This window comes from Ranitomeya imitator, chromosome 6 (assembly GCF_032444005.1).
Source record: "Ranitomeya imitator isolate aRanImi1 chromosome 6, aRanImi1.pri, whole genome shotgun sequence".
NCBI classification, from domain to species: Eukaryota; Metazoa; Chordata; class Amphibia; order Anura; family Dendrobatidae; genus Ranitomeya; species Ranitomeya imitator.
In genome coordinates this window covers 119967162-119980762 of record NC_091287.1, presented here as the reverse complement: position 1 = coordinate 119980762, position 13601 = coordinate 119967162, and the positions used below count along the sequence as shown (strand labels likewise).

General features: G+C 42.6%; 1 protein-coding gene across 1 annotated transcript in view; it reads left to right on the top strand.

The window, feature by feature from the left end:
- The window catches only part of DYNC1LI1 (dynein cytoplasmic 1 light intermediate chain 1), a 49241-nt gene that overhangs the window by 12689 nt on the left and 22951 nt on the right, over window positions 1-13601 (top strand). The window contains exons 2-5 of the mRNA XM_069730032.1: window positions 8290-8363; window positions 8479-8595; window positions 12213-12443; window positions 13141-13310. Of these exons, the coding sequence (XP_069586133.1) occupies window positions 8290-8363; window positions 8479-8595; window positions 12213-12443; window positions 13141-13310 (592 nt within the window). The remainder of the gene's footprint in view (window positions 1-8289; window positions 8364-8478; window positions 8596-12212; window positions 12444-13140; window positions 13311-13601) is intronic.

Sequence of the window (13601 nt, the reverse complement as noted above, 5' to 3'; positions counted from 1 at the left end):
AGGCCCAAAAATCCTCAAATTGGAAGGAGCTTATGGCAATAAAAAATACCCTGCTCAGATGGCTACCGTTCCTGCGGGGCTCGCATGTAAGAGTTCATTCGGACAACACGACAGTGGTGGCATATCTCAACCATCAGGGAGGAACGAGGTCAAAGTCTCTGATGATCACCACCGCAGACATATTCAACATAGCCGAAGCTCATTTTCATTCTCTTTCAGCGGTTCACATACGAGGGGAACACAACATAGAGGCAGATTACCTCAGCCGTCATTCTCTGCGTCAGGGAGAATGGGTCCTAAATCGGCTAGTTTTCAAACAGATAGTGGGTCTCTGGGGATTACCCGTCATAGATCTGTTTGCTACGAGGGAAAACAGACAAACCAGGAAGTTTGCATCCCTTCGGGTAGCGGACAAACCTTCTGTAGTGGACTCCCTTCAGATTCATTGGGATTTCCCTCTAGCCTACGCATTTCCACCACTATGTCTGATCCCTCTAGTTCTCAGGAAGATCAGGAAGGAGGGGGCGAGAGTAATCCTAATTGCCCCCTTCTGGCCCAGAAGGGCATGGTTCTCCTTACTCAGGGCAATGTCCGTAACTGACCCCTGGGTGTTGCCTGTGAGTCCGGAACTTCTTTCTCAGGGCCCATTTCGTTATCCGAATGTGGAATCTCTGCATTTGACGGCATGGAATTTGAGAGGGAATTATTAAAAAGGAGGGGTTTTTCTGACGCTTTAATATCTACCCTTTTAAGTAGCCGGAAAGAAGTCACTACTAAAATTTACTGTAAGATCTGGAAAAAATTCCTTGCCTTTTTATCAACAGCCCTTTACGGATAAAATTCCAATTCCGGCTATTCTGGAATTCATGCAGAAAGGCCGAGAATTGGGTTTGGCGGTAAATACCCTTAGAGTTCAGGTATCTGCCCTGGGGGCATTATATAATAGCAATGTGGCAGGAAATAGATGGGTATCTAGATTCATGAGAGCTATGGAACGTAGTAACCCCATTCATATTGTTAGATTACCGCCATGGGATCTAAATTTGGTTTTGGATGCTTTAACAGAACCCCCCTTTGAGCCATTAGATTCTGTCTCTATTAAAAATTTAACTTTAAAGTCGGCTCTGCTAGTGGCCTTGACTTCTGCTAGAAGAGTGAGTGATATGCAAGCCTTGTCGGTAGACCCTCCTTATCTAATGGTCTTTCAGGATAGGTTAGTTTTAAAACCGGATCCAGCATATCTGCCAAAGTTAGCTTCTAAATTCCATAGAAGTCAGGAAATATATTTACCATCATTTTGTGATAATCCAGTTTCGGCAGAGGAGCAGAAATGTCATATGCTAGACGTTAGAAGAGCAGTATTAGAATACCTGCACAAAACAGAACCTTGGAGGCAGAGTAGGGCTCTGTTTGTCTCCTTTCAGAACCCAAGGAAGGGGGCGAGTGTTACAAAAGGCTCTATTGCCAGATGGATCAGAGATGCGATATGTCTTGCCTATACTGCCAAAGGTCAAATTCCACCAGAAGGCATCAAGGCCCACTCCACCCGAGCCATGGCCTCATCCTGGGCGGAGAGAACGGACGTCTCCATAGACGTGATATGTAAGGCGGCAACGTGGTCATCTCCTTCCACCTTTTATAATCATTACCGTCTTGATCTATCATGTAAGGCCAATTTAGACTTTGGCCGTTCAGTACTTAGTGCTGTAGTCCCTCCCAGGTGATTAGTCTTTGAAAGTCTCTCGTATGGGTGCTGTCGTGGCGATAGGAAAACCGGTTTTTACGTACCGGTAATAGGATTTTACAGAGTCCACGACAGCACCCGCACATTCCCCCCCGTAGTTAATCACTGGTTTCTGCACCCTTTGGGGAAAGTGTGCTTGTTAAAAAATCACTCTTTAGAAGGTGATGGTATTTCATAATGTTTAAGTATTTATGATTGTGTACTAACTCAATGGCGGTGTCCCTTATACTCTGAAACACAAACTGGAGTGGTGAGGGGGACCGCCCCTTTAAATCCCGTAGGTTCCTGTCCAGATGGTGGGCGGATCCCCTCTCTCGTATGGGTGCTGTCGTGGACTCTGTAAAATCCTATTACCGGTACGTAAAAACCGGTTTAGCCCCCAAATTTTTATTTTCTCAAGGGTAACAGGAGAAATTGGACTACAAAAGTTGTTGTCCAATTTGTCCTGAGTACGCTGATACCCCATATATGGGGTAAACCCCTGTTTGGGCACACGGGACAGCTCGGAAGGGAAGGAGCACTGTTTTTTACTTTTTCGACGCAGAATTGGCTGGAATTGAGATCGGACCCCATGTTGCATTTGGAGAGCCCCTGATGTGCCCAAACAGTGGAAACCCCCCAATTTTAACTGAAACCCTAACCCCAACACACCCCTAACCCTAATCCCAGTTGTAAACATAATCCCAACCCTAACTTTAGCCCCAACCCTAACCCTAGTGGGAAAATGGAAATAGATACTTTTTTTATTTTATTATTTTTCCCTAACTAAGGAGGTGATAATGGGGGGGTTTGATTTACTATTTATAGGGGTTTTTTATATCAGGTTTTTATGTTTGGCAGCTGTCAAACGCTAAAAGACGCTTTTTATTGCAAAAAATAGTTTTTGCATCACCACATTTTGAGAGCTATAATTTTTCCATATTTTGGTCCACAGTCATGTGAGGTCTTGTTTTTTGCAGGACGAGTTGAGGTTTTTATTGGCACAATTTTCGGGCACATAACGTGTTTTGATTGCTTTTTATTACGATTTTTGGGAGGCAGAATGAACAAAACCCAGCAATTCATGATTTTCTTTTGGTGGAGGCGTTTATACCGTTCCGTGTGTGGTAAAATTGATAAAGCAGTTTTATTCTTCGGGTCAGTACGATTATAGCGATACCTCATTTATATAATTTTTTTTTATGTTTTAGGTGCTTTTATACAATAAAAACTATTTTATATAAAAAAAATTGTTTTTGCATCGCTTTATTCTGAGAGCTATACCTTTTTTTTAATTTTTTCGCTGATGCTGTATGGCAGCTCATTTTTTACAGGACAAGATGACATTTTCAGCGGTACCATGTTCATTTATATCCGTCTTTTTGATCGCGCGTTATTCCACTTTTTGTTTGGCGGTATGATAAAGCATTGTTTTTTGCTGTGTTTTTTTTGTGTTCACTGAAGGGGTTAACTAGTGGGACAGTGTTGTGAATTCTGTGGCAGAGTTCACTCCTGTGGTCAAAAGTGGTACTGCAGCTTCTGAGTTTCCTCCCTCAGGTGATCTGGTGAGCTCGTTAGCTTCTTCTCTACTTAACTCCACCTGATGCTTTGATCTATGCTTCCTGTCAATGTTTCAGTGTGGGACTTGTTTTTTCCCTGGATCATTCCTGTGGCCTGCTGCTCTGCAAAGCTAAGTTTTGCTTATGTTATTTTGTTGCTATTTTTCTGTCCAGCTTGCTTTATTGGTTTTTCTCGCCTGCTGGAAGCTCTGAGACGCAGAGGGACCACCTCCGTACCGTTAGTCGGTGCGGAGGGTCTTTTTGTCCCCTCTGCGTGGTTTTTTATAGGTTTTTGTGCTGACCGCAAAGTTATCTTCCCTATCCTCGTTCTGTTCAGCTAGTCGGGCCTCACTTTGCTAAATCTGTTTCATCTCTATGTTTGTGTTTTCATCTTACTCACAGTCATTATATGTGGGGGGCTGCCTTTTCCTTTGGGGAATTTCTCTGAGGCAAGGTAGGCTTATTTTTCTATCTTCAGGATTAGCTAGTTTCTCAGGCTGTGACGAGGCGCCTAGGTTCTGGTCAGGAGCGCTCCACGGCTACCTTTAGTGTGGTTTGATAGGCTTAGGGATTGCGGTCTGCAGAGTTCCCACGTCTCAGAGCTCGTTCTATTATTTTGGGTTATTGTCAGTTCACTGTATGTGCTCTGACCTCCATGTCCATTGTGATTCTGAATTGCCTTTCATAACAGGACAGTTTTACAGGATGTTAGGGATGCGGGGATACCAAATGTGTGTACATTTATTTTTATTTACTAAAGAAATTTATTGGATATATATATATAATTATAATATTATTATTTTTTTTTTTAATTTATTTTGGAATTTAAAAAAAATATTTTACACTAATTTTTGTATTTATTTTTTTTTACTTTGTTCCAGGGTGGGACATTGCTATATAACGTAAGATCAGTGATCTGACACTTTGCAGAGCACTGACAGGCAGCTCAGGAGGCTTGCCGGTGCCTGCTCTCATGAGGCACTGGGAAGCCTCCTCCCTGAAGGACCATGCGGCCGTCTTGGATACGGGGGCCTGCATGGAGGAGGCCCTCAGAACAAGGCGATAACATCTCATTGTTCTGTGGGTCTCAGGGAAGCACGCAAGGAGCCCCCATCCCTGTGCGATGCTTCCCTATGCCACTGGAACGCTGTGATCTGGTTTGATCGCAGTGTTCTGGGGGTTAAAGTGCCGGGAGTGGTCCGTGACCGCTGCTGGCATATAGTGCCGGAGGTCTTCTGTGGTAATCAGCTGACAACTAGCCCCCCCCCCCCCGAAGATCGCGGCTGATCACAAATGACGTACTTTCCCATCGATGGTCATACAGTCCTAGTCACCTCAATGGGATAGTACGTCTCGTGTCAGAGAGGGGCTAAGAAGTTTATTAACTAACCCTTCAAGTGCTTCCCAGGAATTAATGGAATGTATCGGGAAAAAAATGAACATTTTACTTTTTTTTTTTTTTTTTTTTTTTTTCTTCACAAAAATGTTAATTTATCCCCAAATCTTTTATCTTAATATGAATTACAGGAGAAAGGCACCATGCAATTTGTTGTGCATTATCTCCTGAGTGTACAAATATCCCATATGAGGGGGGAAACTACTGTTTGTGCACATGGCAGGGCTCGGAAGGGAAGGAGCACCATTTGTCTTTTTGAATGCCAAATTTGCTGGAATCATTAGTGGATGTTATGTCGTCTGATGTGCCTAAACAGTGGAAGCCCACTGTGACCCCATTTTTGAAACTAGGCACCTCAAGGATTTATCTAGACGTGGTGAGCACCTTGAACCTATAGGTGCTTCACAGAATTTTCCAACATTGATCTATGAAAATGTGAAAAAATATATATTTTCGCACAAATGTTTTTGGACCCCAATTTTTCATTTTCACAGGGATAGAAGTAGAAAATGGACCCCAAGAGTTGTTATGCAATTTCTTCTGAGTACAGACACCTCATATTATGTGGTTGAAAACAACTTTTTATAGAAGAGATATATAATTTTTTAAAAGACGTGGTGTCCCCCAAATTTTTTATAACAAGCTGAGGGAAAGCAGACAGCTGGGGACTGATGTTTCTAGCTTGGAAAGGGTATCAGCTCAAAGCTGTCTACTAAGCCTTTACTGGGCATTAGAATGCCTTGGCCGTAAAACGGTGGACATCAATCCTAAGCCTTTTACCCCACTTGCCACCGCACCCCACCCTATTGCCCCACTGGCAACCCTCAAAAAACTGAAATTCTAGGTTGTGAGGTAGCAAACTTGAAGAATGCCAATAGGGGGTGAATACTGTCACAAGCCGCTGTACCTCGCAATTGTGCACTAATCTTTGCAGATATGACATCACCACGTGTTGCCACTAGTGATGAACGAGTATTCTTGTTCGGGTTTTTCCTGAGCACGCTCGGGTGACCTCCGAGTATTTGTTAATGTTCGGAGATTTAGTTTTCATCACTTCAGCTGAATGATTAACAGCTGTTAGCCAGCTTGATTACATGTGGGGGTTGACTGGTTGCTAGGGAATCTCCACATGTAATCAAGCTGGCTAACAGCCGTAAATCATTCAGCTGAGGTGAGGAAAACTAAATCTCCGAACACTAACAAATACTCGGAGGTCACCCGAGCGTGCTTGGGAAAACCCGAGCTCAAGTACCGTACTTGCTCATCACTAGTTACCACCCGTTGCGAAAGGGAGCACCACTGGACAAATCAGTTTACGGTAAGTAAAATGTGGTTCCAGCTCATGACTTTAACGGGATCGGATTTTTATTGTGCAGTGGAGCTTGAGAACCTTCAGAATTTTCCATATTGTTACATAAATTGTACCTAAACTACATCAGATTTTCACACAAGTCCTGAAAGTAGAAAAAAGTAGCTTAAAAAAAGAACGCTTGAGACTGTCCATTTTTACTATCTGTGTGGTTTTTTTTTTTTTCTTTGTGTGTGTGTGTGTACTGTCTGTGTCATCCATGTGACATGTACTGGAATAGAAGTGACAATCTTTTAGGTGTTAAGGTTCTTCAAAGGTATAGATGATAGATAAATGGACATCTGAGATATATAATTAATGCCATGTGTGGAGCTTATTGTACATGCATTGACCAAATAAATTGAAAAAAATGAGCGCCCCTCTCCCTATTTTTGGTATCCAGCAAAAGTAAACCAGACAGCTGTCAGCTGATATTATCAGTCTGGGAAGGTCCATGGTTATCGGGCCCTTTCCAGCCTAAAAATACCAACCTGCAAGTGCCCCAGAATTGGTACATCACATCACATTTTGCAATTGGGGTAATGGGGCTTGGGGTTAATGTTGACTGTGAATTGTCTGAAAACACAGCTGGCATTACGCCCTGGTGTTAGTAATGGAGAGGTGTCAAAGACCCCCATTACTAACTAACCCAGTAATAAAGTGTATGTGTGTGTGTGTGTGTGTGTGTGTGTGTGTGTGTGTGTGTGTGTGTGTGTATGTATATATATATATTTACATCAACACTCCCCCACACTTTTTTTCTAGTTCACCAATTTATTTTAAAAATTACCATACAGGTCTGCCATAGCTCAGGGAATCAGATGTAGTCGACAAATGGAAACCTAAAAAGAAATGAAAACAAGACACTGTCCCTCGTTCACCAATTTAGTAAAAAAAAAAAAAAAATTCCCATGCCGGTCTGCATAGTTCAGCGTTTTGCGCGACGTTCCCCGAATCTGGCTCATGCTGCGCGCAGTGAGACTGATGTCACCGCTCTTCACTATTTCTGGATCTTGCGTAGCTCAGCATGACCCAGCGACTCAGCAGGTACTCTGCCTCCCTGGCACCAGTGCCGGATCCCCACCACTTGTATTATCTCGGTGATTTCACTACAGTTGTGAGGTCACATCAGTGGCATAAGTCACTGCTCTAGGCAGCCACTTAGCTCAGCACTTGTGCTCCAAGATAGACGGCCCTCAACACTGAGCATGTTAAGATCGTCTTGTCTACATTTGCACTCTATAATTGTTAGAATATTGTGGGTTTTTTCTAACCCCTTTTGCAGCTGTCATGGGATTGATCCAAACACTGTGTACCCTGTGTAAGAGCATGTCCACACAGGACATTCATTGGGGCACACCTCAGAGCTCATTCATAGCCAGATTTGTTTTCTTTAACATATTAATTGACTTCTGGGGCAGGTTTAAAACTCCAACGTATGACCACTTCTGCTGTGGATTTTCCCAGATTCAGCCCAATTTAGAGAAGCCGTAAAATCCACAGTAAGATCAGATGTTAATGCGGCAGAATATGCTGTGTGGACTCGGCCTCAAGGGGAACGTATTTCTGGAACTCCGTATAGTGGTTACACTGAGACAGCAAAAAACAGCTATCTGCAAAATACAAGGTCATTGATCAAGAGGCTAGGCTGCAGTTGCTTCAGTTTCTCACTATTTCTACAATCCCTGCTTGTTATAAGATTTGTTTTGCTGTTTGTATATTTCTGAATATAAGGGGATCCTTATGTAGTAAATAGCTGTCCATTGAATGAACATTCGGCCATTGTTTAGTCGGCACCGATCTCTCCTGACGCCTCCATGCATGGGAGCGCTCACTTCCTGCGCTCCGAGAGCCTCCGCCAGACCCTAGCCACTGCTTAACTCACCGGGGACAAATGGATTGGCAGTCTAAAAACTGACTAGCTTCACCAGGACCCTTTCCATTTACTGAGCGAGACAAGTTTATACCTAGCCTTAGAAAGCCAACTATTGTCCACAGGTTAGTTTGTTTCCTACATGTGACCTCGCATGGGCAGTGTTGAGGGGTCGTCAGGTGGTGGTTTTTTTTTTCTTCGTTTTATTAATTTAAGTCTACTGTCCATGTAAAATGTAGGCGTCTGAGTTCCCTGAAATCCCCGTGAATAACCCTTTCGCTAAGCCTTTGATGCTCATATGCATATAACCTTCACTATAGAACTCCGGATTCTCAGATCAGTGGTTGTACGTAGCCCCTATGTTATATCATCACATCTGTATCTCTGCAGGTCGTCCATCCTAAGTGAAGTCTCCACACGCTCTCGCTCCAAGCTGCCATCTGGGAAGAATGTGCTGCTACTTGGTGAGTAAAGGTGTATGCAGTCTGCAACTGGTGAGATTTTTATTTTAGTTTTTATTTTTTGTGTGTGTTTTAGTAACCAAAGAGTAAATCAACTTTTTTTTCTTCTTTTAAATAGGTGAGGATGGAGCTGGCAAGACAAGCTTGATAGGAAAACTCCAGGGAATTGAGGAATACAAGAAAGGAAGAGGAATGGAGTACCTGTACATTAATGTTCACGATGAAGACAGAGATGGCAAGTACCGTAGATGTGATGTAAAAGTAGGACGGAATATACAATAATAAGTGGATTCTCCTTGCTTTGAGCTATGCGAACGTTTTTATTAAGAGGACTATGTTTTTTATTGATTTTTTTTTTTTTTAATAGCACTCTGACTTATATCTATTAACAGTTTGCCTTAGTGAAGCAATTTTTTTTCTTTCATTTTGCCAATGATTATTTTTCATATCCTGATTTTTTTTTTTTTTTTAAATACCGTATATACTCGAGTATAAGCCGAGATTTTCAGCCCAAAATTTTGGGCTGAAAGTGCCCCTCTCGGCTTATACTCGAGTCACGGTGGTCGGCGGGTGAAGGGGGGGAGGGCGCTGAGGCATACTCACCTAGTCCTGGCGCTCCCCCTGCCGTCACACGGTCTTCGGTGCTGCAGTTCTTCTCCTCTTCAGCGGTCACGTGGGACCGCTCATTAGAGAAATGAATACGCGGCTCCACCTCCCATAGGGGTGGAGCCGCATATTCATTTCTCTAATCAGCGGTGCCGGTGACCGCTGACAGGAAGAGGCTGCGGCACCGAGGACCGTGTGACAGGCAGAGGGAGCGGGACGCCGGGAGCAGGTAAGTATGTCATATTCACCTGTCCCCGTTCCACACGCCGGGCGCCGCTCCATCTTCCCGGCGTCTCTCCGCTCTGACTGTTCAGGTCAGAGGGCCCGATGACGCATATAGTGTGCGTGGCGCCCTCTGCCTGATCAGTCAGTGCGGAGAGACGCCGGGACCGGACGCTGGGAGCTGCAAGCAAGAGAGGTGAGTATGGCTTTTTTTTTTTATTTATTGCAGCAGCAACAGCAGTAATGGCAGAGCTTTCTATGGCACAGCTATGGGGCAATACTGAACGGTTCAGAGCACTATATGGCAGCTATGGGGCAATAATGAACGGTGCAGAGCACTATATGGCACAGCTATGGGGCAATACTGAACGGCGCAGAGCACTATATGGCAGCTATGGGGCAATAATGAACGGCGCAGAGCACTATATGGCAGCTATGGGGCAGGAATGAACGGTGCAGAGCACTATATGGCAGCTATGGGGCAATAATGAACGGCGCAGAGCACTATATGGCAGCTATGGGGCAATAATGAACGGTGCAGAGCACTATATGGCGCAGCTATGGGGCAATACTGAACGGTGCAGAGCACTATATGGCACAGCTATGGGGCAAGAATGAACGGTGCAGAGCACTATATGGCACAGCCATGGGGCAATAATGAACGGTGCAGAGCACTATATGGCACAGCTTTATATGGCACATCTATGGGGCAATAATGAACGGTGCAGAGCACTATATGGCACAGCTTTATATGGCACATCTATGGGGCAATAATGAACGGTGCAGAGCACTATATGGCACAGCTTTATATGGCACAGCTTTCTATGGGGCAATAATGAACGGTGCAGAGCATTATGTGGCACAGCTTTATATGGAGCATCTATGGGGCAATAATGAATGGTATGGAGCATCTATTTTTATTTTTGAAATTCACCGGTAGCTGCTGCATTTCCTACCCTAGGCTTATACTCGAGTCAATAAGTTTTCCCAGTTTTTTTGTGGCAAAATTAGTGGGGTCGGCTTATACTCGGGTCGGCTTATACTCTAGTATATACGGTAGTAATTTTTGCACTAGTTACTGGAATTTTCTTGTTAAACTCCTTGCTATCTTTTTAGAGTTTTTTTTTTTTTTTAGTAAAGTTCCTCATCAGAAGCAGGATTACAATGATTGATAACACCTCTATACACAGAGGAGAACACTGGATCCACCAATCCCAATAGGTGATGTCACAGCTCACCTGCACCCCTCCCTTCACAATGACCTTTGCATATGCTTATTTGATGCTTTAATACAAAAGATGTCAGTCTGCGAATTTCTGCTAATGTATATGTGTTTTTTCATGAATCAGAAAGATAATCTAATAAAGCACCAGGGGACAGTGTGAAAATTACAAGATTCCTATTTTTTATTATAGACCAATGTAGGAAAAAAACATTGCCAAAAAAAATAAAAAATAAATAGTTAACAAAGAAAACTGATTTGTTAACGATCGCTTATTTCTGATGAAGGCTTCCCTTTAAAGGGGATACATAATTGTAAATTAACACCTAATATAAATAATAAGATGGATATATTTTATAAAACCTTTTTTTTTAATTAAAAAAAAAAAAAAAAAAACAGCCCCAGACCTATGTACAGTTTGTAGTGTCTGGTAATGCAGCTGAAGGACATTGACGTGTTTTGGGCTCAGATCCAGTACCATACACGGCGTGTGGACAGGATTGCTACTGGTTTTTGGAAAGTGCAGCCATGTTTTTCTAATTCAGTACAGCCACTTCAATGACGGCTCTGTTGTACTAGAGGCCTAAATAAAGCAGAGTGGTGTTTACTAGCCGTTGTATAAGGCTCATCATACTTTTCTCCTTTCTCTCCTTTGTTTCTTTTCTATTTGTGTGTGATGTGAGCTGTAGATTTTATTGATACTACATGACTTATTTTTCTTACACGTGGGTTAAATATTGTGCTTCTTTAATAGTTCGATCTAGTTACAGACAGCCTATTATGTATTTTTTTTTTTTTTTTATTTGGAAAATGTCGTGATTTTTTATTTATTTATTTTTTTTTACCTTAGTCCCACTAGTCTTGTCACGTATACTGCACGCCAAGGTGTGTTGAATTGGTCTGTCCGTTTCACTTTTATATTTACCTTTGAACACAGTTATACAATTTGCATTTACAATTAAAGGGCCTGTCCGCTACCAAACAAACCATTATGAATAGTTTGTGCAGACTATCTCCCAGAGAGTTGTCATTCTTCTGATGTAAGAACTCTGCTCCCCTTTCTTCACGTGACCTTGTAATGTCATGTGACCACTGCAGCCTTCGCTTTTCCATCAGAGCTGATTGGCTGCAGGGGTCACATGACATAACAATGTGCACTCTGATGGACTAGTGAAGGCTGCAGCCGATCAGAGGTCACAGTGATCACGTGACATAATGTTGTGTCACAGCTGGTGGAGACCCAGTGCTGCCAGTCCAGTAGGTAATTGACTTTTTTTTAATTTTTTTTTTATTCTAGGCAGCTTAGTCTCGATATTTGTAAGGGTTTATTTAGTAATTAATAACACCTTTTAATCTACACAAAGTTTTGTAAATGCATTGTATTCTTCTAATTTGGAGGTGAATACATCTGCAGCTTTGGGGCTAAACATTTCCCAGCGCTCCTTGCAGGCTGAATGCCGGGGTACCACTTTCCCTTATGATTTGTGCTTTAAAATGTTTTGCTTATATGCTAGATACTTTATAACATTCAGATGGCTGATAAAATGGATCCATTCACTCCATTATATATTCTAGAAGGTGAGCAGAATTGTGATTGCAGCTTTGAAGTGTAATACATGATCATGAGTAATCTAATGTAGATCGAAAGATGATCCGCTGTAAACTACACATTGACGTTGGAAGGATTATCTGAGAAGTCGTTAGAATTGCTTTCTGAGATTTTGTTTTGTTCTTCGGGTACATCACAGTGTATTTCATGGTGTCGCATGGTCCGTGTAGTAACTGCTTGTCTCTTATTCTAGATCAGACCAGATGTAATGTGTGGATCTTGGATGGTGATCTGTACCACAAAGGGTTATTGAAGTTTGCGATGGATGCCAGTAGTGTTAAGGACACATTAGTAATGTTGGTTGTAGACATGTCACGGCCGTGGTTAGCCTTGGATTCCCTTCACAAATGGGCTAGTGTTACCCGGGAACACGTGGACAAGCTGAAGATTCCCCCGGAGGAAATAAAAGAGATGGAAGAGAAAAGTAAGTGTAGAGTTATTTTACAGTGTGATGGATTATTAATATTAAATGAAGCTTCCCTTTATCACTCACTGTTGGGACGTTCATATATTTCCGAAGATGAGTGCGGTCGGTGCATTAGGATGTCACATAATGTAATGGGGGACACACTAACTCACCTTCAAAGTTCCCCAAACTGCCGTCAGGATTTTAGTGTTCCCTCGGCATGATTGACATCTCCTCCTTCACAGCTTTAGTGCAGGCGATTTCACACAAGGGCACAACATGCTGCACTGAAGCTCTGACAGGGACCGCGAAGGAGACGTCAATCATGCCAAGTGGGCCTGATTACCGATCGTGATGCCAGTACTTGTCCAGGGCAATAGATGCTTCGGCAGACTAGTCCTGGCTAATTATCATATCCTGCAATGTCAATGTTTTTGCGGCACGGTTTTCTCACACCACATACTTGATTAAAATGCAAGAATACAACTGTGAAAGATGATGGTAGCAGTTTTTGGTGTCTCGTGGGACCTATTGGGTTCCCTTTAAAGCTGAAAAGACCCTGTCCTGCATTCTAATCATTGGTTCGGGTCCCAGCTCATGACTTTAGAAAATCACATTTTGTGAGTTTCAGTAATTTGTGAAATGTCTAAAAATGTTCTGCACCAAGTCCAAATAGTTTCTCCAAATTTAATATATTTTTTTTTTGTTTCGCCAGTGGTTAGAAGTTTCCAGGAGTATGTAGAGCCTGGAGATGAGTTCCCTGCTTCTCCTCAAAGAAGGAATACATCCTCACAGGATGATCTGGATGAAAGTGTGATTTTGCCCCTAGGAGAAGACACTCTTACCCATAACCTTGGCATTCCTGTAGTAGTTGTTTGCACAAAGGTCAGTTGCTGGGATGGCACTTTAGGCACCAGTTCTGCAGGCCCTGAGGCATTGGTGAATTATTGCTTACCATCTACACTGCCATAATCTAATGGAAGGGCCGGCTTCATTTACCTTTCTCGTACTGCAGTATTTTTTAGATAATATCTTGGGTATAATAAAATTACTGACCTGGGACTTTTTGATAACTCGCTGTTTTTTTTTAATATATTTATCTACACTAGTTTCATGTGTTTTGATCTAGAACTGGAGGATTAATAGAAGCCAATGACACAAGAAATTTAGATCAAT